General features: G+C 64.1%; 3 protein-coding genes across 5 annotated transcripts in view; 1 reads left to right on the plus strand and 2 right to left on the minus strand.

Moving 5' to 3' along the window:
- Positions 1–1,260: 1,260 nt before the first annotated feature.
- On the minus strand, positions 1,261–15,390 carry EEF1D (eukaryotic translation elongation factor 1 delta). Of its 2 annotated transcripts, XM_043601973.1 has the most exons (10): positions 15,103–15,217; positions 11,255–11,269; positions 7,749–8,833; positions 5,977–6,097; positions 5,552–5,623; positions 2,409–2,508; positions 2,231–2,331; positions 1,871–2,089; positions 1,476–1,670; positions 1,261–1,356 (listed from the first exon to the last, which is right to left on the minus strand). In XM_043601973.1, the coding sequence occupies exons 3-10, from the start codon at positions 8,831–8,833 to the stop codon at positions 1,318–1,320; spliced, it is 1,932 nt and encodes a 643-aa protein (XP_043457908.1). In that variant the 5' UTR covers positions 11,255–11,269; positions 15,103–15,217; the 3' UTR covers positions 1,261–1,317. The 2 variants fall into 2 exon arrangements, with proteins under 2 accessions (XP_043457908.1, XP_043457909.1); XM_043601974.1 differs by lacking the exons at positions 7,749–8,833; positions 11,255–11,269 and having other exon boundaries at positions 15,103–15,390.
- A 205-nt stretch (positions 15,391–15,595) lies between these two features.
- Positions 15,596–19,827, plus strand: TIGD5 (tigger transposable element derived 5). The gene has a single exon (XM_043601975.1). The coding sequence runs from the start codon at positions 15,659–15,661 to the stop codon at positions 17,606–17,608; it is 1,950 nt and encodes a 649-aa protein (XP_043457910.1). The 5' UTR covers positions 15,596–15,658; the 3' UTR covers positions 17,609–19,827.
- Positions 19,828–20,601: 774 nt separating this feature from the next.
- Positions 20,602–23,574, minus strand: part of PYCR3 (pyrroline-5-carboxylate reductase 3) — a 5,249-nt gene continuing 2,276 nt past the window's right edge. Inside the window, exons 3-6 of one of the 2 annotated variants that reach the window (XM_043601977.1) lie at positions 23,108–23,287; positions 22,567–22,779; positions 22,173–22,265; positions 20,602–21,992 (exon numbers count right to left, since the gene is read on the minus strand). In XM_043601977.1, the coding sequence (XP_043457912.1) occupies positions 21,810–21,992; positions 22,173–22,265; positions 22,567–22,779; positions 23,108–23,287 (669 nt within the window). In that variant the 3' untranslated portion in view covers positions 20,602–21,809. Of the gene's footprint in view, positions 21,993–22,172; positions 22,327–22,566; positions 22,780–23,107; positions 23,288–23,574 lie in introns of both variants that reach the window. The other variant, XM_043601976.1, reaches the window with a different exon arrangement.

Here is a 23,574-nt window from a genome sequence, read left to right on the forward strand (position 1 = left end):
GAGCCTCCCCTCCCCCCAAGGAAACGGGTGGAGCGGGTCAGCGGAGGGGCCCCTCCTCCCCTTGGGGCCTGGTCTGATCTGGGGTTCCCCCCACCCCACCCCACCAGCCGGCAGAGGGGTAAGTGGTGGTGTTAACTGCACACCAGCCCAGGCCCAGAGCAGGGCAGCAGGTAGAGGGGATTCTAGAACTTGCTCCAATTGGGCACGTACGTGGTGCCACACCATACGGCTTAGGGAACCAGTTGGGTGCTGACAAAGAGCAAGGGGGTGAACGGGCAGCCTGCCGGGTCCCCACCATCAAGGGGGCCAGTCCATTCCCCTTGTGGCTCGGCACCCTGGAGGACAGCAGCTGTGACATGCCACAGCCCACACCATTCATTTCTCCCCAACTGTGAGGACGGTGGTCTCACCAGCCACACTGGCCAGCAGTCTTGGAGAGAAGCCACTAGTGGCCCAAATACTGCCCGCGCAGTACAGTGGGCACGAATTAACCATGGGCCTGTCCAGGGTCCAGGTCTCCAGTGAGGGAGGGACCGGCCGCATCTAAGGAAAGCAGCCCAGCTTGTCCCTGGATGTGGTGACAGGTTTCACACAGGTCAGACCTGGGGGGCCCATGTAGTCACAGCAGCAGGGCCTGGTCAGCCACTGGGACCTTTGTTCCTGGACAGTTTCAGGCGGACACTTTAGCCCCCATGGAGACAGCTTGGCTGGGAATGGAACCCAGAGAAGGCAGAGTAGAGATGCCTCGGGGGCCTTGGAGGGCCAGCAACCCATACAAGGAAGGAGCCACGCATGCTGTTTCTGCCTCAATAGCTTGAACCGTTCGCGGCACTTGTAAGCGAGGGGAGAGGGCAGGCGGGGTTCAGTCACACACCAAAATGCGGCAGAGACGGGGCACCTGGGTGACTCAGTTGGTCAAGTGTCCAACTTTTGATGTCAGCTCAGGTCATGATCTATCAGGTTCTTGGGTTTGGACTCCATGCTGACAGCACGGAACCTAATTGGGATTCTCTGCCTCCCTCTGTCCCTCCCCTACTCAGCCCCACTCACTCAAAATAAATACACTTGAAAAAAAAAAAGAATGCCGTGTGGAGAAACCGAGGAGGGGGGGGAGGACGGCACTGGCGCCGGGGGTTCCTGGGTGTAAGGGCCCGGGTGGGACACGACCGAGGTGCGGGCCACGTCTGAGGCCTGGGGTGTAGCAGTGCTGCTCCCTGAATGTGCCCACCCACCGGGCCCAGACCAGGACAGGAGCCAGAGTGGAATCTCCGTCTTTAATGGCTGAGGGCCCCACACCCCACGGCCGGAGGCTGGGGCTCAGATCTTGTTGAAAGCAGCAATGTCCACACTCTGCACCTGAGGAGGAGGAGGAGGAGGGAGGCCCGTGGTCAAGTGGGGCCTTGGTTCCCGAAGACCCACCCACCCACTCCAGCACCCTGCCAGGCCAGGGGTTCCCTTGGGGGCCTGCCACTCACGTGCTCCTCGAACTTGGTGATCTCCTCCTCCAGCAGGTCCGTCCCCACCTTGTCGTCCTCTACCACACACTGAATCTGCAGCTTGCGGATGCCATAGCCCACGGGCACCAGCTTGGAGCCCCCCCAGGTCAGCCCGTCTAACTGGATGGAGCGCACGCAGGCCTCCAGCTGGGCCATGTCTGTCTCGTCATCCCACTGGGAGATCAAGGGGTGGAGAGGCTGGGTCAGGAGCCTGCAGACCCCAGGGAGTGCCCCTCCCTCACCGGCCCCTCCCCTCGCCCCCCAGGGCACAGAGGGCACGCAGCTCTCCTCTTGGCTGAACCCGGCCAGCTCGCTGAGCCCACCGGGAGCCCGGGGCAGGGCCAAGGGCAGAGGCCGGGGGCAGGGTCACTCACAGGCTTGACGTCCAAGAGGATGGAAGATTTGGCCACCAGCGCGGGCCGCCCCGCCTTCTTCTCCGCGTACTGCCGCAGCCTCTCCTCCCGCAGCCGGGCTGCCTCCTTGTCCTCCTCGTCATCGCTGCCAAACAGGTCGATGGCATCGTCCTCGTCATCCTCTGCGGCGGTGGCCGCCTTGCCGGCAGGGGGCTCCACTTGGCGCATAGGGGACACGTGCTGCCATGGGAGAGGGAGGCTGAGGGCCCCGCCCCCGGGGCCCCAGCTCTGCACCCTGGTTAAGAGGCTGTGGCGGGGAGGGGGACAGGAACACCCCCCACCCCCCACCCCCTCCCCAAAGGGCCCGAGAAGGGCGCGCACCTGGGTCTGTGGGGCTGCAGCCCGGTGGGTGGGTGAGCTCTTCTCCAGTGCGCTCAGCCGGGCCTCCAGCTTGGAGACAGCCTGCTGCAGACCTTGCACCACTGCAGGAGCAAAGGGGCCGCTGGTCAGACGGCGGGGACTGGGTGCGGTGCCCCACCCGTTAGGCCCAGGGCCTCACCGCCTCGCAGGCTCTGATTCTCCACTTCCAGGCTGGCGATCCGGATGGCGAGCTCACTGTGATCTCCGCCCGGCCCGCTGGAGGCCCCAGGGCCTGAGCTCTGCAAGGCAGGGGGAGAGTGAGACTCTGCACCCCTGCCTGCTTCCAGGGTTCCCCCCAGTCACAGCCACTGAGAATCAGGGCCCCAAGAAAGGTGGGAAAACTGCTGGACACTAGGAAGCAGCTCCTGTCAGCCCACTGGGTCCACCTGTGACACTGCACCCGAGGGTGGGAGGAGGCCCTGTAAGCAGGAGAGCAGTGAGCGACGTCCTTGGCCAAGCGGAAGGCACAGGGCCCAGGGCAGCCCCAGCACGGAGCTACTGCGGGGCCCACAGCCACAGTCGGGCGGGAGGAAGCTCCAGGGGCGGCCTGGGCCACACAGCAGGGCCCGGCAGCGCAGCTGGGAACTGGAAGCAGGCTGGGAGGGCAGCTGAGGAGCCAGTGGGAGTCAGGAGAGCTTGCTGCAGGGGGCGCCCACTCCGTACGTAGTACCCTGCCTCCCCCAGGCCACGCACCTGCCACTTGGCTCACCAAGCCTGCCCTTGAAAGGCTTGAGTGACCCGGGGCCCCATCCTGCCTGCCAGCCTCCCTCTGGTTCCTCCCTGACTGGGAATCCCTATCACCCGACTCCAGCGGTGCCACCCAGGGAGCCCCTCAGCACAGCGCCGCAGTCCACACCTGAGTTACACACCCTGATAGAATGGTCTAGGAGGACGAAGTGTACCTGGCCCTTCCCTGAGGGCCGCTGTCCCTACCCTCCCTCCCTGTGTCCAATTATGAAGACCTTGGACCCGGAGCCCACCTGCCAGGCAGCCACAGGACGAGCCCCGTGGCTTCCTCCTCTGTTCTGTGTACCCCCGGAGCCCAGACAAGCTAAAAGCCCCCAGGAAGTACAGGCAGACAGGTGCCTGGCTTCCTTGCCCCAGGGATCGGGGAGCAGTGCTACCCGTTGTGACCCAGCAGCTCCCTTGTCAGCTGGGGTCAGAGCACTGGAACCAGGAGCGGCTGGCACCACTCCCCTCCTTTCAGCTCAACGTGAGTGTCCGCACCCAACCCCCGCCCCCCACCTCCCTGCCAAAGGAGCCCCGTGCGGGACTCGCCCGACCCTTGGCTGCGGCCACATGGCCTCCTCTCCACCTGTTTCCCCAGCACCCCAGCTTGCAATGCCGTTCTCACTAGGATTTTCCAAAAGTTTCCATCAGATAGGGATGAAATCCAGACCTTCCTGTTCCCTCGAGGCCCTGACCATCCTCCTCCTGTTCACCAGGGAGTCTAGCCCCCCCTCCAACCCCAACCCCAACCTCAATAAGGCAAACCAAGGCTACCCTAATCCTAGCCTGTGACGGTGGGTCACAAGGAGCCAGCCACATAGTAGCCTCAGAGGACAGTGCCACATGCCAGGGTGTGGAATCCAGACCTTTCCAACCCCATCTCCGACCCTGTCCCTGGCAGCATGCATGGTTCCCAGGAACCCCTTGGTTCTAAAGGCCCAGTGTCTGCTGAGCCCTATCGAGCCCAAACCCAAGTGTTGGGGCTGAGTCAGCAAGGTCCTTCCCGGTCCATTAGCAGTTGAACGATACTCCTCTGAATTTACTCCTCTGAATTTCGTGCTGCTCTCAGAACAGGGGCTTTTGTTTGGAAACTGGGTCTTTATGGTGCTAATCCGGTTACAACAAAGTCGGGAGAGTGGCCCGAATTCTGACTGGTGTTCTTATAAAACGAAGTTTGGATACAGACACACAAAAAACAATGTAAAGGCAAAGGAAAACCAGGAGAGGCCTCAGAACCTACCCACACCTTGACTTTGGACTTCTAGCCTGCAGACTGAGAAAGGAATCCATTTAAGCTCTTGGTCTCTGATGCTTTGGCCTCCAGCGGTGCCACCCCCCAGCACACAGGGGCTCCCCCAAGCCCTCCCAGCGGGCCCACATGGTTTCCCCAAGACCCGGAGCCAGAGGTCGACCCCAACACATCCAGGGCCCCCTGAGGGCCAGAGGGGGGGCTCCTGTGGCCCAGAAACCTCAGCGCCACTGGGCACCCTGGCCTTCTGGGGGTTGGCACCCCACGCACCTGGCGCCAGCTCCTCCCCACGGCTGCCTGGCCCAAGCAGGGACCCTCCCCCCCACAGCTGTCCAGCCTATGGCCCGAGAGCCAGTATAGCCAAAGCAGCTGGGCAGGCGGGGGTGCCCACGTAGTCGTCCCCGAGCCTGTAAAAAGGTGACCTAAATGGCAAAAAAGACTTTGCACGTGATGAAGCGGAGGCTCTGGAGATGGGGAAATCCTCCTGGATTATGTGGGTGGGCTCAGCGTCGTCACCAGGCTCCGTGTACCCAAGAGGCAGAGGAGAAGGAAACGTAACAGAAACAGCCATCAATCAGGATTCTCTGATGGCTAGAAGCCACAGGCCAAGGAATGTGGGCGGCTTCTCAAAATTGGAAAAGCCAAGGAAAGGATTCTCTCCTGAAGTCTCTAGGAGCAGAACTCTGCTTGATCCTCGACCCTCAAGGACAGGACACCATGTGTCCTAGAGAGAGGACAAGGTCTCGACTTCGTTAAGAAGGCAGAGCAGCGGGTCTGTCTCCTCCTGGGGACATCTGCCCAACCAGGCTGGGGACAAAGCTAAACATGGACCTGCTTTCCTCTCTTGTGACCCAATCTGGGACCCGGGGGCCAAACGCAGCTGGACGGCCCCTCTCTGGGCCTCAAATTTTATCATTTGGACTCCCATCCTGTGAACCCATCTCTCCAGGGAGGCAAGACGTAGGAAGCAAGAGAAAAAGGCCTCTCCCACTCCTCCCCACACAGAGTGCAGAGCAGGGAGGAGGCCCCCAGGCCCAGCCTGGGGATGGCGCCACAGCAACAGGCAGGGTGAGGGCAGGTGGGAGTCCTGGGTGACCACCGGGCAGCAGCACGGATGCCATCGGCTCCTGTGGCAGTCTCAGTCACCGAAGCCCGCTGGGGCGGGAACACCGTGCTGGATGCCCCGCCCCCACTGTGCTCCTAAGGCCCAAATGATCGCAGCGGTACCGGGGTACTGGGGCGGCGGGGAGGCGTGCAGCCAGGCCGGAGGGCAGCAGTGCCGATGCGGGCCTGCAGGTACTCACCCCAGCCAGGGATTTCTGGATGTTCTCTCTGGCTCTGGCAATGTCACGGAGGATCACACTGGCACCGTTCTCCTATAGACAGTGCAGAAAGAACCGCTTTTTCCTTTTCGTTAGAACAATTTTAGCGGAAAGAAAGAGACGAACCCTTACAGACAGCAAGAGCTGCACAGAACCGAAGGCTCAGTGGGATGGCAAGGAGCTATGACAACGGCCCCGAGGCCCCCGCCCCGTCCTGATGGGCACCGGTGTGCCTGCTGGTCTGACACGGCGGAGGTGCCGCGTCCCATCTCGAGCAGATCCAGGGACGCGCCCGCAAAGACCCCACCACCAGCGCCTGGAGCAGAGCCGCTGGGGCCGAACGTGCCTCTGCCCGCCCCCACCCCGTGCTGGCACAGTCCCCCGGTGCCCCGAGGGCACCCCCCCACCTGGCGCGAGGAGCCAGCCACGGGCCCGTTCATCCGCTCGTAGAACTGCCTCTCTGCATCATCGTATTTGAACTTGTCGAACCAGATCTTCTCGTGCGCTAGGAAGTTTGTAGCCATTTTCCTGTTGGGAAGGGAAGGCGAGACTGAGACAGCCTGGCTGGGAGGAGAGGGTACGTGCCCTAAGGCCCCAGGCCTGGCCTGCATGAGTGCCCCACAACGGCCCAGACACCAAGGGTGCAAGGTGACGAGGGGTCCAGGTCGGAGCACAGGTGCCTTGGCACTGCCCGAACCAAGTCTGTAATCCGCCCCCCCCACAACTCCCGGCTCCCGCCACTTTGGTTCTCAAAGTGTGGTGAGGAGCCCCTGGGGGTCCCCGGGGTCCTCCCTGTCCAACTACACGTTTGTGCAAGGCACAATTACGTCCATCAGACAATACACACCAACAGACTGAATGCAGAAGAAAGTGTGACAAACCGGGTGCCTCCTGGTTAAACAAGCCACTAAGATTTGCAAAAATGTCGAATAAGGCCGCTCTGCTCACTGAATTTTTTTGTCTTGGGAACACTGCTGCTCGTAGGAATAAGTCGTTACGTTAACGCGTGATCGACTTCTTATTCAACGACTGAAGAACTACCCGCGTTTCTATTTTAATTGCTAACGTGACAAAAACCAACAGCACAAAAACCGTGTGAGGTCCAGAGACCGGGAAGTTTGGGAACTGCTGCTCTAGAGTGGGAGCCGCACGGCTGTGCCCACCGCCCTCCACCTGGCATGGCCCCTCCTGTTCCTGAGCAACGGTGACAGAAACGGACCCGATCTCACCAATCCTCTGTGCCAAGGGCCCCAGGCTATCACTGGACCACACCGAGTGCGCCCCTGGTGTCAGGAAAGGAGCCGGGCCCCGTGACTCTCCTCCACCCACCCCTACGCAGCCATCAGGTGCAGCCAGGCCACCGTGAACAGTTTTGGCTCCACACTCACCCTAGGCTGCTGATGGGGATGCTCCTGCACACGGGTTCCCACACCCCGCCGCTCACACCGAGCTAACAGGCTGCTGAAGGGCATGTGGGGCCCAGGGTGGCACCGCTCCCTGGGGCCCGGCCTTCCGCACGGCCACCCACGCCCCGGACCCTCCCGCTGCCGCGCTTGCCATTTGCCCGGCCGCCTGCCTCTCCCCCTGCCCTTCTCCAGATCCTGGCGTCCAGACACCACTGCCGGTGTTGCATGGAACCATCCTGGGGCCGAAGGCGAGTGAGCCTCATGCAGTAGGTGTCCCTCAGACATAGGCCACTCGACTGACAACGTGCTGGTGTGCCTGAGACACTCGCCTCACCCTGGAGGTGATTATGAAACGGGAGGTAGGGGAGGACAGACAGAAGGGGCAGGAGGGACGTGCCAGCTCCCATGTCTTCCCCAGCAGGGCTCGGGCCAGAAGCCTTTAACACTGGCCCTGCCCTGCAGTGCGACAGCCAGGGGCACTGGGAGTTGCCCAGCAGAAAGGGAAACCCTACCCAAGCAGAGTCTGCCCTGTGCTAACCCCTTTCCTCCCTCGACAGCCCCAAACCTTGTGATCCCCAAGAGGTGGCCTGGAGGCTGCACTGCCCCAGGAACAGAAAGCTACCTCTGCCCAACCCACTCCTGCATCCAACTTAGCCGGGTCCAGGAGTGCTGGGGAGAGCCGTGCCAGGGCGAGGGGGGGTGGGGAGAAGAGCAGCCAGGGCCCCAGCCCAGGGAAGCCCGGGCCGGGAACCCACGCGGCAGGTTTCTCCTACTTGGGTCTCAGGCTGGACATGGTCGGGCCAGACCGGGCACCAGGTCGGTGAGCCAGGGATGCAGCTTCGAGGCGCCAGGCCACTCGCAGGGCCTCTGCGGCATGATGGCGGCACTCTGCGCTGTCATAGGTGGGCTTGCTGAGCCAGGGGGCCTCAGCATCTTTGTGCAGGAGATACCAGTAGGGCAGGGCAGAGGCGGCCTCCCCGTCAACCCGCCGAGGCCCGACCCGCTTGCTTCCCACGGCGTTTCGGCCTCGCCGGTCTCTGCGGCCCCGCCTGGCCCCCTCAGCCTGGCCAGCTCGCTCCTGCAGGCGCACCTTCCCAGGAGGGTGGCCGTCGAACATGGCCTCGTAGAAACCCCTCTCTGCCGCATCGTACTGGGGCTTCTCCAGCCACACCTCCTGCACCAGCGCCTGCAGACTGCCCAGCGGGGGTTGGCCGTCGGTCAGCGGGCCGGGCTGGCGGGCGAGAGCCAGATCGGGGGCAGCTGCCTGCTGGCCCGTGTCAGAAGCCCCCTGCCTGCCACTCCCCTCTGCGGCCAACAGCGAGGCCTGCGACCGCTCCACGAACGCCCGCTCGGCCTGGTCGAAGGACGACTTATTGACCCAGATGCCCCAGGTCACATGGTGGCAGGCCACCTGGCTTCCGTGGGTGCAGGGGCCTCGGGGGACCAGGGCAACCCGCTGGGCTGCCTGGGCAGCCGCATCCGCCAGCCTCTGGCGATAGGCGCTCTCTGCCTGGTCGAACATCGGCTTGTCCAGCCACACGTGGTCGGCCGAGAGGCCCACGAGGGCCAGGTCTGCCTGGCCGAACCAGCTCTTTGGGGAGCGCTTCCTTTTCTTCTGCAGAGGCTTCTTTCCGTCGTGGCTCCTCCCGGGGTCGCTCCTGCTGCTGCTGTCAGGGGCGTCTGCCTCCTCGGCGTCCTCCCTCCCAGGCCCGTTCACGGCTGGCGCTTCAGCCAGGAGCTGCTGGGTGGCGGCGGCTCGTGTGGCCTCGTGCTCGTAGAAACGCCGCTCGGCTTCCCCATACTTCTGCTTGTCCTCCCAGACGGTCTCCAGGGCACAGGCGGCTCTCCCGCTCCTCATCTTCCGCACAGCGTTAAAAAGCAAGCACAAGAAGGCAGTTGCAACACCGCGGGCCATGGGGATGGCGCCCCGCCCCCCTCCTCAGCCTGACTTTCAGGGCTGGTCGGGCCTGGGAGTGCTCCCTGGTGGGGGTGCCAGGAAGACACAAGCAAGGACCCGAAGTCAAGTCCACGGGAAGCTCAGTAAAGCGATAAGCAATGACGTGCATGCATGTGCGTACGTATGCGTTCTTTTAGCTGTAAAGCCAATCTTTCCTAATGCGCCCAGGCTCTCCAGAGGGGTCTAGAGAACGGTTTCCAAACTTCTTCAACCACAGAAGCCTTCTCCCCTAGAGCCTCCACAGGGGGTTGCCAAATGAAATACACACCACACCCAGGTAACTTGACTGATATATAAACAACAAATAACTCTTAGAATAAACACGTCCCACGAAATATTTAAGACGTTTATGCTGAAGGGTTATTCGTCGTTCATCTAGGATTTTAACAGGACATCCTTTGACTTTGCTAAATCTGGTCACCTTGCCTGAGGCACTGGTGCTTCCGCTTTCTAGAAGTATACGCGGCAGTCTCCCAGGCCAGCCCCATCACGGCCAGGCCACCACGGCGGACCTTGCCCCGTGGCGGCATACCCCTGCCGCAGCCACACCACCGCCTGCAGCAGCGCATGCTCCAAGGGGAGCTGGCAAGGGTCTCAGACAAGGGTTAGTGTCTCGGGGAGCAGCTGGGAGCACAGGGTGGAGGGCCCGGCCCTGCAGGGGCCACACTGGGGGAGACACAGGGAGGATGCTAGTGACCATCCGGAAGAGAGGGAGCCTGGCGGCTCAGGCAGCAAGTGAGAAGCAGGCTCCGGGTCAGCCACAGCCACCTCTGGGCGCACCCGCAATACAGGAGGGACCACGTGGGAAACTCTGGGCCCCAGGGTCATTAGGGCACCCGCCTCTAGTCACAGAACCATTTGATGTGAGGGGCCCCATCCCTAGAACAGAGGGAGGCAGGTGGGGAACTGTGTGTCCCATCTGCCACTGTGGACCAAACCCTTGCCGAGAACCTCAGCCTCTTCAATAGAGGTGGTGTCCCCTCCAGTCTGGAGACCACAGTCATCTGAATAGAGGAGTCTGGGCCACCACTGCCACCACCTCTGCAGCCTCTGGCCAGAAACGGCTCAAGCCCAGAAAGCCCCAGTAGCCAGTCTGCTCTTAAGACGTGCCCAGTGGTCTGAGCTCACGCTCCACAGGCCTGTTCTAGAGGAATGGCTGTAGCTGGCAGAGATCCAGTCCAGACACAGGCTGGACTCTGGCCCCTGCTCCCCAAAGCAGAAGCGCCCACGCCAGATGACCAACACCCAGGACCATCCCAGCTTCTGCGGGGTCAGTCAGTAGCCTACGTGGGGGGACGCACCTGCTGGGCCCTGTCTCCAGGAGACCAGGTCTCCAGAGGTAAGGCGGCAAACCTTTCCCGTCACCTGCAGCAGCATTGACATCCCTTTCCTGACACCCCGAAACAAAACTGAAACCTGATTCTAATGACCCCGTGGGACATGCCGGCTGTGTAAGCCCCGCGTCCACTCAAGACGTGGGGGAAGATCCTCGCTTGAACTGTGAAGGGACGTGTTGGGGGCCTCTAATGGCACAAGCCACAGGACGGAAGCCCCAGGCCTGGAGAGACCCCTGGGACGCCCCCCTGTGCCTTCCTCCCCAGGCCGGCAGCAGTCCTTACCAAGGCCAGGCTGACAACAGAGGCAGTGGTGAGAGGCGGGGAGCGTGTGCTCAAGAGGCAAGGCATTGTGACATCACCACCGTCCCTGAGGGGACTGCAGGCCAATCAGGCAGGGCTTGTCCGCCCTTCAAACTTTCTGGCAACGAGCCCCCAGCAGACCCTCAGCAGAGGGGCCCAGAGCTCAGTTGGTTCAGCCCCTTGAGCTCCACTAGGCTGACGCCCCACTGGTGAAGTCCTGCTGGAACCTACTGGCCTAGAGGCTGTCCTTGTCTCCTGACATCAGATCAGGGCCTGCTCAGAGCTCTGGGGGCCACACCTGGGGGGAGGCGGGGAGAGACTGCTTCTGAAGATTTCTCAAGAACAAGGGGTGTGGCCTGTGGCAGGGGGTGTCCCCGGTGTCCTCTGCCCAGAGGGGAGGGCCAGCACACCAGCCCCGGCCTGCTCGGGGAGTGCCCCCCACCACAGGCACAACCTGGCTCAACCCAGGGATGCACTGAGACACCCACGCGCTGCCCTGCCTGGCAGGATCAAAGCCCAACGACAGCAAAGCCAACTCCTTTGTGTTGCAGACAAGGAAAGTAAGGCCTGGCAGCTTGGCCAAGCCGGGCCCTGCACAGGCGCTGGAATGCCTCGTTGGCTGTGGGCCAGGGGCTCCCTGGCTGAGGTGAAGGGAACACCGGGCACGGGACAGGTGGGTACTTACTTTCCCTCTGGTCTCCTAGGATGGCATGAAGAGAAAGCAGCAAGGTTAGAGGCAGTCAGGGCAGCACAGCGGCTGGAAGGTCTTTGCAGAAGGTGCTTGGAAAGGTGGCGCGAGCTTTGGCCGAGCAAACTGAAGATGAGCACCAAAGACCCACCACCCAAATCCCCGGAGGCGACCAAGTCCACCCACTCGGGACAGCACCCCACCCCCACCCCCCGCACCACAAAATGAGCAGTTCCTATGGTTCGCATTAGCTGGACTGGGCAAGCCCATCTGAGCACCGCTCCCACCCGCTCCGCACTCCAGCACAAGCCCTCTGGGGGGAGAGGAGCCAGCACTCAGTGCCCCCACTGCCACGTGCAACTGTCGAGGGGATCCCTACCTGGCCCCGCTGTCGTGCTGCCCTAAGTCCAGGGCTGCTGGACAAGGCACGAGACAACCAGGACCATCCATGGGGCCCAGCAGCCCCGGAGCCCACGCTGGGGCAGGGAGCCGCCACCACTCCACGCTTGAACAAAGACATAAAGTCCCCACGGTGTGCACAAAAGGACAGGGCTTTTAGTCCCTTCGCAGATGGGAAAACGGGCCAGAAACACTAAGTGCCCCGCCCCAAATCCGACAGAGGTAGCAGTCCAGGAGCCGAGGAAGCCACACGCAGACGAAGCCATCTCTGAGAAAGCCTGCAGGGCACGGCGGACAGCCCTGCCCGCCCTGCACTGGGAGCGCCCCCAGCTGCTCACTCACCGGAACCCAGAGATCTGCTAGCCAGGCCCCTTGGCCCCCGCGTCTGCCCCACACCGCAGCAAGGAGAGCAGCAGCACCAAGTCACTGACAGGGACGTCCAAGGTGCCCGCGGGTGCGGCAGACTCAAGGACACTGGCATGAGGACAGGGAGCTGCCCCCCAGGAGCACACGGCAGGCCCTGGGCAGTCGACCTGCACACATGGCAGTCGACCTGCTGGCAGTGAAGCCGGTGTGGTGACAGGCCAACAGCAGCATTCCGGGGACACTTGCTGCAGGACCAGGCAGTCGGGTTCTCCTGCCCCCGGCCTCTCCATCTCCCAGGACAGCCGGCAGAGTGCCCCCCACCTTTACTGCCTCAATCTCCCCGCTCTCTGAGCGCTCCACGTCCCACGAGGACCTGCTGAACTGAAAACCCCTCTCTCTGGTAGAAAAGCAAATCTGAGTTTAAATGATCCCCGTTGAGAACACGAACATCCGAGCCTCCAGCCAGAGTGGGGACCCTCCTCTCTCTCCCGTGCTCTCTCCACACACACAGCATTGGCTCCATTACAGTGAAGCATGAGGAACAAGGCCCCAGAACAGCAGAGCGAAGACCCAGGAGGAGGGGGCCCCAGGTGTCCCTGCCCACTGCCATCGTCTACTTGCTTGCTCACTGCAGGGCCCAGCTGGGCTGCCCGTGACCAAGACTTAGCCCCCGAGCCTCAGGCAGGCTGAGACCTCGCCCACGGAAGGGGGTACTCAGGGGCCATGCCCCACCTAGCCACCAGGGACCGGGGTGAGGTGAGCCATGTAGGAGAGCTGGTCCTGGCCACAGACGACCCCTCCCCTGCAACCGTCCCAGCACCCCCGTGGAGACATGCTCCAAAGCACGTGAGCTGGGAAGGCAGTTCTTACAGCGGCCCTGGCAGCGGCCCCCACAGCACACCCCTGGCTGGACGGCCTGGACGGAAGGCGAGGATGTGGCCCCCGGCACTGCGCCCACAAGGTGCCAGGGCCTGTAAGTCTCTTGGGGCCTAGCGGAATGGGGTAGGTTTCTGGGAGGAACTGGCCCCTCACCAGACTCTGCCCTCCAACAATACCTTCCCCTGGACACCACCCCATCACAGCCACACCCCCGGACCAGCCCCCCAGTTGTCCACCCAGAGGGCAAAGGGCAAAGGTCTGCGGCCCCTCCAGGGGAAGGGGGATCCCACAGAGGTGAATGGGGGGCGGGGTCTGCACGCCAGCTCCGTCTTCCTCACGACAAAGCCTGCCGTACCTGCGATGTCTGAGAGCGCTGTGACACCTGGAACCGTGAGTCACGGGGGGAAGGCACACAGAGGGGTAAATTTACCCAACGGCGCGTCTCTACGTGCACGGGGGTGATGCCACTTGACTCTTGCAGGGGGCACTCCACAGCCCCACATGCTTCCCAACCTGACTCCTGATGTCAGCCCCGCTTAGAAGTACCGGCTTGTCCTGGCAGCAGAAAGGGGGCCCCCAAGCCCTCAGATTCCAGGCTCACACCACAGCTACCTTGGTCACCCCGGGGCAGGTTCAACAATGTCCGCGCCTCAGATGCCACAGCCTACCAGACCTGTCTAACCTAACCAGCCGGGCCTATGCGCCCTTCCCTCAGGGTGACCCCAAGGACTGCACGTGCTTCCTCAACCCTTCTGTGCACACGGGCCTCACACGGCTGGAGGACTGAGCGGAGAAGGGAGGCCCCCGAGTCAGGGAGGTGAAGAGCCCGGGATCCGTGTCTCCCTGCATCGCCTGCACGGAGCTTCAGTGCCATGCTACCACCTGCTTTGACCACATACATGTCACCTTAAAATACTGGTGCAGGGCGGAGGCTCAACAAACACGCTTGCCAGCATTTCCTGCCTGTGGAACCCCAAAATACGACACCAACGCACAACTTGCTGGAGGTATTTTTCTGGTCAATCTTCAAATGCGCGCACACACGTCCCTGCAAGGACACTTCTTTCACAGAAACGCTGCTCAAGCACATTTGCCCACTTGTGCTGAACCCTGGCAGTCTCACCCTGCTCCGCAGGGGCAAAGCTGAGGGGGAGGGGGTGCCCCTGCACCAGGATCCTCCAGAGGGCAGTTGTCTCTGGCCGGTAAAAGGCTCTTCCCAGGACTGGCATGAAGCCCAGAACACTGACTGCCCCCATAGAGGTGACAGAAAAAGCCTGCTCCTCAGCTCGGGTGCCAGTCACTCTGCAAGATGACACTTTCTTGGGACTCCCTGTTCACAGGGCAGGGCACAGGAACGCTCGAATCCCATGTGAGCCAGCTCACTGGCGGCTCAGCCAGGCTCAGGGTACCCAGAGAAGGCTGGGGTGTCAGAGCTGCCCATGCAGAAGCGTCCTGAGAGTGACCCGCCCCGCCCCCGGGCCAAGCCTGAGCCCTCGGAGAAGATACACGCCAGAGTCAATTTGAAGAGGTGTTCCCCTTCAGGCAGGGATCGCCCCAAAGCTTAGCCGGACAAGTATTTGTCTTGTTGAAGGGTGGCCCTTCATTCACGCAAGCCTCCACCCCACTCCACTCCTTTGGCCCCCTTCTTCCTTCCAATCACGGTGCCCATTTCTCGGGAAGGCGTCACCCACCCCTACAGAGACCGGCTTCAACGTCGCCTCCTGCCGGGACCCTTATCCAAGTCAGGACTCCCGACCACTCCGAGAACCCTAAGAATTTCTTCTGAGTCACTCAACAGTCACTCAGCAGTCACTCCCTTATTCTTTCCCGCGCTCACGAACCTTCAAGGCTCCGCGAGGGCTGGGCCCGAGCCTGTCCCGCTGGCCCAGAACCGGCGTGCAGCAGGTGCTTAACGGACGCGTGCCCGACAAAAGAAGGGCTACAGGACCGGGACCAACCGAGACCGAGGGGCCCACGCGGCCCCCGGCCTCCCGGCCGCCACCTTGCCGCCGGGACCGCAGTCGGGGTCCCGCCGGCCACGTGGCCCGCGCGCCCCGCCCCCCTGCGCCCGCCCCTAGCGCCGCGCTCTTCCCATAGTCCCTACGCCGGCACCCCGGCCGCACTAACGCCCCGGCCCGGGCGCCCGCCCCGGCCCCTCCGCGGCGCGTGCCGCTCCTGCGGGCGCGGGCTGCGGTACTCACGCCAGCCAAGGACGCGGCGACCAAGGAGGAGGGCTCGTGGCGTGCGACGGTGGAGGAAAGGGAGAGTCGCCCCGGCGGCGCACGGGAAATGAAGCAGAGGGATGCACCACGCGCCGCGGCAGGGGAAGCGGCTCCCGCGCACGTCCCGCCTGGCCGTCACAGCCCTCCGCGCGACGCGACGCTCCCCGCGGCTGCAAAGACAGAAGCCAGTGGGAGTCACCACGGGGCTCGCAGTTTCCCAGAGAAGCTGGAGCTAGCAGCCGCGAACAGGACGGCAGCTCGTCCGCACCCCTGCGCTACCGGTGCAGTGGGCTCGCCGGGATGGGGCGGGGCTGCTGAGCCGGCACGCGCCGGACGGCGCGCGGCGCGGCGCGGGGCGGGGCTGGGCGACGCACGGGGCGGGGCTGGGTGGCCGGGCCAGCGCGCCTGCGCCCCCGGAGCTGGCGAGACAAAGGGGAGGGCCCGGCCGGCCCCGCCCCCAGCGCCCCGCCCCGCGCGGCCGGCCGGGCCGGCGTGTGGCCCCCGCGCCCCCGCCTCCGCTGCCGCCGCAGCCGCCATGTACCCCGCGGGCCCCCCGACCGGCCCAGCCCCGCGCCGCGGCCGCCATCCCCTGCCCGGGCGCCCCGCGCAGCCGCCGCGGCTCCCCGCACCCACCCCGGCTCCCGCCGTGAGGCCGCCGCCCCCCGCGCCCGGGCCGCGGCCCCGCGTGGCCGTGAAGATGGCCTTCCGCAAGGCCTACTCCATCAAGGACAAGCTCCAGGCCATCGAGCGCGTCAAGGGCGGCGAGCGGCAGGCCAGCGTGTGCCGAGACTTCGGCGTGCCGGGCGGCACGCTGCGCGGCTGGCTCAAGGACGAGCCCAAGCTGCGCTGGTTCCTGGAGCAGCTGGGCGGAGAGGTGGGCACGCAGCGCAAGAAGATGCGGCTGGCCAACGAGGAGGAGATCGACCGCGCCGTCTACTCGTGGTTCCTGGCGCTGCGCCAGCACGGCGTGCCGCTGTCAGGGCCGCTCATCCAGGCTCAGGCCGAGGCCTTCGCGCGCCAGATCTACGGGCCCGAGTGCACCTTCAAGGCCAGCCACGGCTGGTTCTGGCGCTGGCAGAAGCGCCACGGCATCTCCAGCCAGCGCATCTATGGCGAGGCCGAGCCTCTGGCCGCGGGCCCCGCGCCCGGCCCGCCCGTCAAGCAGGAGCCCGCACAGCCCCCCGGCTCCAGCTCCGGCCCCCTGCCCGAGCGGGCTCCGGCCCCGCCGCCCCCCGCCGAGGGCGGCTACGGAGACGAACAGATCTACAACGCGAACGTCACTGGCCTCTACTGGAAGCTGCTTCCGGAGCAGGCCGCGCCCCTGGGCGCGGGAGACCCCGGCGCGGGGGGCTGCGGCCGCCGCTGGCGGGGCGACCGGGTGACAGTGCTGCTGGCCGCCAACCTGACCGGCAGCCACAAGCTGAAGCCGCTGGTCATCGGGCAGCTGCCAGACCCGCCCAGCCTGCGCCACCACAACCAGGACAAGTTCCCAGCCTCCTACCGCTACAGCCCGGATGCCTGGCTCAGTCGCCCACTGCTGCGGGGCTGGTTCTTCGAGGAGTTCGTCCCTGGCGTGAGGCGCTACCTGCGCCGCAGCTGCCTGCAGCAGAGGGCTGTGCTGCTGGTGGCCCACCCGCCCTGCCCTAGCCCGGCTGCCAGGACGCCCGCCCTGGAGGAGAATGAGGAGGCCCTCAGGCGGTGTCGGCCTGAGCCCCTCAGCTCCCCAGAAGAGCTGCAGACCCCGGATGGTGCCGTGCGGGTGCTGTTCCTGTCCAAGGGCAGCAGCCGGGCACACATCCCTGCTCCCCTGGAGCAGGGAGTGGTGGCCGCCTTCAAGCAGCTGTACAAGCGGGAGCTGTTGAGGCTAGCTGTGTCTTGTGCGGGGGGCTCCCCGTTGGACTTTATGCGCAGCTTCATGCTCAAGGACATGCTGTACCTGGCCGGCCTCTCCTGGGACCTGGTGCAGGCTGGCAGCATTGAGCGGTGCTGGCTTCTCGGCTTGCGGGCGGCCTTCGAGCCTCGGCCCAGCGAGGAGTGTGTTGGGCAGCCAGCAGGCCAGGCCGAGGAGGCCGCGGAGCACAGCCGGGTGCTCAGTGACCTCACGCACCTGGCGGCCCTGGCCTACAAGCGCCTGGCGCCCGAGGAAGTGGCCAAGTGGCTGCATCTGGACGATGACGGGGGGCTGCTGGACAGCTGCAGAGAGGAGGCAGGCCCCGGCCGGCCCCCGGTGCTGGCCCCTGCCGCCCCTCCACCCCCCGCCAGCCTACCCTCTGTCATGGGGGGTGGAGAGGAGGAGGAGGAGGCCGCGGTGCCCACTGCTGGGGAGGCGGTGCGGGGACTAGAGACAGCTCTTCGGTGGCTGGAGAACCAGGACCCCCGGGAGGTGGGGCCACCGAAGCTGGTGCAGCTGCGCTCACTGATCAGCATGGCCCGGAGGCTGGGGGGCATCGGTCCTTCTCCCGCAGTCCCCGAGGACGGGGTGTGACCAAGCCAGCCCAAGTGGCCCCCCAGTGGCTGTTCTCCTGCTGCACTTGGAGGGAGGGGACACACAGTCTTTCCATCTCCTCTCCTCCCCTCCCCAGAGGTGGCCCACCCTATGGCTCAGGGGGTTCCAGGGACCCCAGCACGGGCTGGCTTGGAGGGGCTCTGTTGGTGAAGGGTCGTTCTGCTCACTGGTCCCCCATCTCCTGAGGGAGGAGCTAGAAGAGAGGCCTCGGGCTCACACACCTCCCTGGGCAAGCACACTCGTGGGGTCTGTGGTTCTAGCCAGGGTCCTTGCCGCACACACGACACCACGCACCTGACAGGGCAGCTGTCGGCGTTCCCTCCCCGGCCTTTGAGAGCTGAGATCTTCAGCCCTGTGCCTGTCTGTACCTCTGGCCCTCCTCCCCAGGGGCCCGTCACGCGCCCTGGACGAGGGTGCAGCACTCCTGTCAGTCTGGAGCCCTGGTGCTTTGTGGCTCCCGTGCTACAGCCATGTGATCATCTCCATGGGGAAGCACCCCAGTCAGTTTTGGTGTTTAGCACATTAAGTCCATTTTTACAGATACCCCTCATGGGAGCCAGGGTGCGTCTCACCCCCACCCCCAGCCTGGGGCCAGTCTTGGAGGCTGGCTCTGTCGGCTGGGAAGGGAGGATGGTGCCCGGCACTCGGGGGGCCGGACGTTCCGGGTGCAGCAGGGAGTGTAGATTTCTGTTCCACTGGGATTGTTAGTTTTCCTTAGGAAGATTCCATTCCAAAATCACACCTATTCTGTGGGGTTGGCAGCCTTCTAGCCTTTCCGGGCCCTGGTGATTTGACCAATGGCTGAATGAGCTCCCCAGACCAGCCACAGCCCACTCGGTCCAGCCCCAGGGCCCAGAGCCACGCCGCCTCCTCGGCACTGGCCTGCGGCACTGACAGCCACACCAGGACAATCCCACAGTGCCTTAGTGGCCTCCCAGGGTTTTCCATCCCTCCGGCACTGCCAGGGGCGTGACGAAGGAGCGGCTTCCCACAGCCCCAGGATTCGGGCTTCCGAGTGGCCCAGCCGGAGAGAGGGAGGCAAGTGTTGGTGTGTCACTGCCCCGCTCTGGGCTCAGTCCTGTGGGTGGTCTGGGACCCGGAGGCGCCCGGGGCCTTCGGGGACTGTCTGGGGAGCTGCTGCCCAGAGCTCTCGTGGAGGGCGGGGGCTGGGTCTGCGGTCCACACCCCCACCGCCCCCCCCACCGCCCGCGTGCTCGCCGGACACTGCGGAGGCTGTAGGCCGGCAGTGTGCTGGTGGGAGGGAGGGGCAATGCACTGGTGAGGGAGCCCCCGGAGCAGCTCCCCGAGTCTGAGAACATAAACCGCTCCTTGGAGCTGTCCTCAGTCGAGGTGTGTGCGTGTTACATACGTGGGTCTCAAATCCGAGAGCTGAGGGGAGAAGTGGAGAATTTGGAAGCTTGACCAGGCAGGGGCCCAGCTGGCACCTCTGCTTGCTCATCTCAAGCCTGCACCCCTAGAGGAGCCGGTGGCCGGCTGTGGCTGGCCCTGGGACTCTAACCCAAGCAGCTGGCACAGGGCTTCAGGAAGCCTTCCTTCCGCCACCTGATGGCAGCTCAGGGACGTAGGGCTGGGAGCCCGTGGGCGCTAGGCAGGGGTGCACCTGGGGCTCCAAGAGTGTCTTCAGGAGAACCGCTGAATACTCAAAGCAGCAAAGGTTGTTACTCTTAGGAAGAGGCTGTTGGGCCTGCTTGGGGTGTCCGGAGGGCATGGCAGCGGGCTGCAGAAGGGGGCACTGGGAAGTGGGTGTGTGGGCTCCTATTAAAACCACGCTTAACTTGTGTTTTGGGGAGAGTTGCCCATCCGAGATGCACGGCCTTGCCCAAGGGGGCTACGTGCTTGGGAAGCGACCCCCAGACATGGAGTGGACTGCAGGTGCAACATCACCATGTGGGGAGGGGAACGGAGCGCCCGCGAGCTGAGGGGACCAGGGACCCCCAGCCCACGCCTCCACCCAGTGTAGGCCAGGATTGCTATGCGGAGCCCTAGGATGGGCGCTGGGCACTGCTTGTCCCCAGATAGGGGTGTCCCCTGGTGAGGCTCATCTCCAGAGGTGTGTCCTCAAGGGGACCGTAGGCTTATGGGGTGCACGCAGTCGAGCCTTTTCACGCCCATCCTTGCCGGAGGTGTTCACCCAGTCAGCCCAATGCGCTTTGTAATAAAAGTTCGTGTCAACTTCATATGCATCCCTGTTCTAAAGTCTTTTAATATATTTTTTTGAATTTGGGGTATATTTTATTTTTTTAAGTAACCTCTACATGAAACACGGGGGCTGAACTCCTAACCCCAAGAAACAAGAGTTTCATTCTGCAGGACTGAGCCAGCCAGGTACCTGTAAAGTCTTATTTTTATAATTTTCGATCCAATACTTAGATCTAGAACACCTCATGATTCAAAAAAGTGAGGAAAACAAAAAAACTGATGAAAGGAGAGACTAGACCCACCAGTCTCTTGAAAACCTAACCTTAGCCTTGTGGCATCAGCGGGCTTGTGGCCAGCCGATGATCGGGCTGCCGACCCGGCCCCCAAAGCCACTCTCGTTCCCGTCCTGTCCAGGGCCGTCGCCATCTGGGGCGAGGCTGCCCCGCCAGCCAGGCTGGGGGCTCAGGGAGACGCCTCTCGTTCAGCGAGTGGCCTGCTCATGGCAGGGCTGGTCACAGGTTCGCCCCCTGCCCCACAAGCCAACCCGCCCGGGTTCTCGGGGACCGCGTGGGGAGATGCGCTGCTGGAGCCCGCCGACACCGGAGGGTGAGGCTGGGGGTCAGGAAGCCAGCGAGTCCACCTGACCAGAGCTCTCCGGTGATGGTGACGTACAGCCAGGGCGGGTCGCCCCTGCAGCCACGCCACCTGCGCTCGACCAGCTCCCAGGAGCCCCGTGCCCCAAGCCTCAGCTCTGATGTACCTCTAAGCCCTTGGAATCTGGCTCTGTCAGCCCAAGTATGGTCACTCAGTGCTACAGGACAGCAGAGTCTTTATTCCCATCTCAGAGAAGTCAGGTGTGGAAATGTCCTCAGGCTGACCCTCCTAACAGGCAGGAGGGCCAGTGTGCCAAGATGGAATGGGGCGGGGGGGGGGGGGGTGGAGGGCAGGAGCGAGAGCAGGGTGGGCACTGCTACAGTGGCGGGGGGGGGGGGGGGGGTGCCACCAGGCCACCTACAGACAGGACTGATTTGCTCGTCTCGGCCTGCAGGTGGCACAATCAGCTAGCTCCACCCCGTGACTGGCACAGTGTCGGGAGGCCACTGGGGGAGGGGAGGGGGGCTCCAGCACTCCAGGGCCTTGCCGGGGGAGGGGGGTGGGCAGTGCGGGCAGCCCACCCTCCACCACAGGCCCCACAGCCTCAGTTCGGGACCTGAGTTCCCTGCCCTCCGGGCTGGTCGCTCCATTCAGGGACATGCCGAAGAGCCACGTCCTGCAGTTGAGGCCAGGCCACGAGACCCTCCAGGACAACCCATGCAAGGGTCATCAGGGCAGATCACCCAGATCCTGCTCCGCAGGGGCAGGGGGCCCACGGCCAGCTGAAGCCAAGTCTCTGTCCCGCAGGTGGCCGGGCCACCCTCCCAGACCGCCCGTGGCCTGCTGCCAGCTGGAGCACTGCGGCCATCCTGCGGGGGCTCTGCTCGAGTGTCCCCAAGGGAAGGACCTGGGTGCAGCTCCTCCTCAGCCAGGGCAAGGACACCCAGCCCCGTTCTCTTCTTGGGGCCTGGCAGGGTCAGGGCCCAGCTCCCTGTGGGTAGCCCCACCTGATGGCAGGTCAGCCTGGGTACGAGGCGGATGTGGCTGGCTTCGTTGCACAGAGCAAGTCTCTTGTGCAGTCCCTGCGTCACCCCCCAGCTGGCGGTGGTTACGCAGCTGTCGGAAGGGCCCGCCCAGCTTCTCTGCTCCTGCCTCACGCAGCCAGCCCACCACGTCCCAACGCTCAGGCCCCCAGAACCCAGGCCACCCACGAAGGGGGGCCACCGCCACGGTGCTCTCTGCCCCATGGTGGGGGGGGTTCCTACAGGTGAGGGGATCCCCTGCCTGCGAACCCCTCCAGTCCTGTCCTCATTTCCTCACGCGGGGATGGGGCAGCCCTGGGGATTCCTGCCTGGAGGGAGAGCTGCAGTGCCGGGAAGGGGCAGGGAAGGAGGGCCTGGGGGCGGCCACGGCCAGTGCCCGCTCCCTACTTCCCGCTCAGCTCCCTGGCCCGGCAGGTGGCAGCCTCCACGGCGCTCATGGTGGCCGCCCGCAGCCCGCCCCGCTCCAGCGCGTGGAGCCCATAGATGGTGGTGCCGCCCGGCGTGCACACGTCTGTCCGCAGCTGAGCCGGGTGCTGCCCCTTCTGCAGCAACAACTTGGCCGTGCCCTGGGGAGAGGGGCACCGGCGGTGACTCGAGGGAGGCTCAGTCCCACTGTGTAGCCTGCTCTGCCTGCCATCCCAGATCCTAACTCAGGTTTCCCGGGCCTGCTGTCTCCCTTCCCGCTGCTCTGCAGACACCCCAGCCTATCCCTCTTCACACAGTCCCTGGGGGCTGCCCTCACTCACCAGCAGGGTCTGGGCAGCAATGCGGTGGGCCAGGCCACTGGGCATGCCCATCTTGATGGCACCTTCGGCCAAGGCCTCGGAGAAGGCACACACCTGCAGCAGTGAGGGGTGGGGACTGACAAAGCTGACGCTCTCCCTGGATGAAGCACCCAGTCTGGAGAAAGCGCAGAACCTTCAGAAACAAGGCCCAGAGCACGCCCAGTGCTGGTGTGAGGCTTGAGCCCAGGGCTCTGACTGGATGAGCCCTGAGCCTCAAAGGTGGGGGAGAGCAGAGATACAGGCAGCTCGGGGATCAAGCCATCTGATCCCAAAGGCAGGGGTCACTGCAGGGACCTGAAAAGGCTCCACTCGGTCAAGGGCCGGCCTGGGGGGCGGGGGATGAGACAACACTCACGAAGGCCACGCCGCTGCCACTGAGGCCGGTGTGGATGTCCACGTGGGCCTCAGGCACCTCCTCGCACTGCCCGCAGGCCTCCAGCAGGGTCTGCAGGAGCTCGGCGTCGCTGTTTCCAGTGTGGCGGCCACGGGCCATCACCATAGCGCCCTCTTGAACCACGCAGGGCAGGTTGGGGGAGATCCGCAGCACCCGTGTGGCCGGTGGCAGCAGCTGGCCAGAGAGAGGCAGGGGTCAGGGAACGGGTGGGGTCGGCGCTGCCAGGCAGGCCCTCGCCTCTGCCAGCCGTGGGCTCCCCTCCCTGGGTCCTGGGCGCAGTGCCAGGAGGAGCCTGAACCTCAGGCCCCTCGGCCTGAGGCCCCTGGCCCCCTGTTCGGGCTGTCTGGAAGGCCAAGTGTCACATGTCTCACCCATTCCGCCTCCCTAAAGGGCTACAATCAGGCTGGCACCAGTCTCGGATGGCAAGGGGTGGGAAGCAGAGCCTGGCCAATAGAACTGACTCTGGGGGCAAAGCCTCACCTCCCACATAACCCCCACTCACCTCCTCCAGGGTACTCAGAGAGATCCCAGCGGCCACAGACACCAAGATGTGCTCAGTGGTTACCACGGGGGCCACCTCTGCCAGGACAGCTGGCAGGACATGGGGCTTGGTGGCAAAGAAGACTAACCAGCAGTTCTGCACAACCTCCTGGTTGGAGTGGGTGGTCTGGCAGCCCAGAGCCTGCAGTGGGGACAGCGGGATCATGGCTGGGGTGAAGTGCGGCAGCCTCCCAGACCATGGCCCTTCCTGCTAGAGGCCACCCTGCATCCCCAGGGGTCCCCAGGGATCTCTCCTCCCATTGCAAACGCCTGCACCAGCCCCCTCACAATGCCCAAGACTCACCCAGACCACGGGTTCTTGCTCAGGACCCAACCTGCACCTCACGGGCCTTGCTGATGTCAGGACCTCCTCACGCCCTCTGACCCCAGTGAGTGCCCACAACCATCTCTGCCCACCCCAACACACAG

The sequence above is a fragment of the Prionailurus bengalensis genome, chromosome F2, assembly GCF_016509475.1.
Source record: "Prionailurus bengalensis isolate Pbe53 chromosome F2, Fcat_Pben_1.1_paternal_pri, whole genome shotgun sequence".
NCBI lineage: Eukaryota > Metazoa > Chordata > Mammalia > Carnivora > Felidae > Prionailurus > Prionailurus bengalensis.

Bases quoted from the DNA above. Each gene is read 5' to 3' on its own strand.
- TIGD5 (XM_043601975.1), top strand. From the start codon at position 15,659: ATGTACCCCGCGGGCCCCCCGACCGGCCCAGCCCCGCGCCGCGGCCGC.
- EEF1D (XM_043601973.1), bottom strand. From the start codon at position 8,833: ATGAGGAGCGGGAGAGCCGCCTGTGCCCTGGAGACCGTCTGGGAGGAC. The intron at 6,098-7,748 runs GTAGGAGAAACC...CCTTCCCAACAG, and splicing joins ATGTCCAGCCTGAGACCCAA to GAAAATGGCTACAAACTTCC. The intron at 2,509-5,551 runs GTGAGTACCTGC...CCTGCCTTGCAG, and splicing joins TCCAGAAATCCCTGGCTGGG to AGCTCAGGCCCTGGGGCCTC.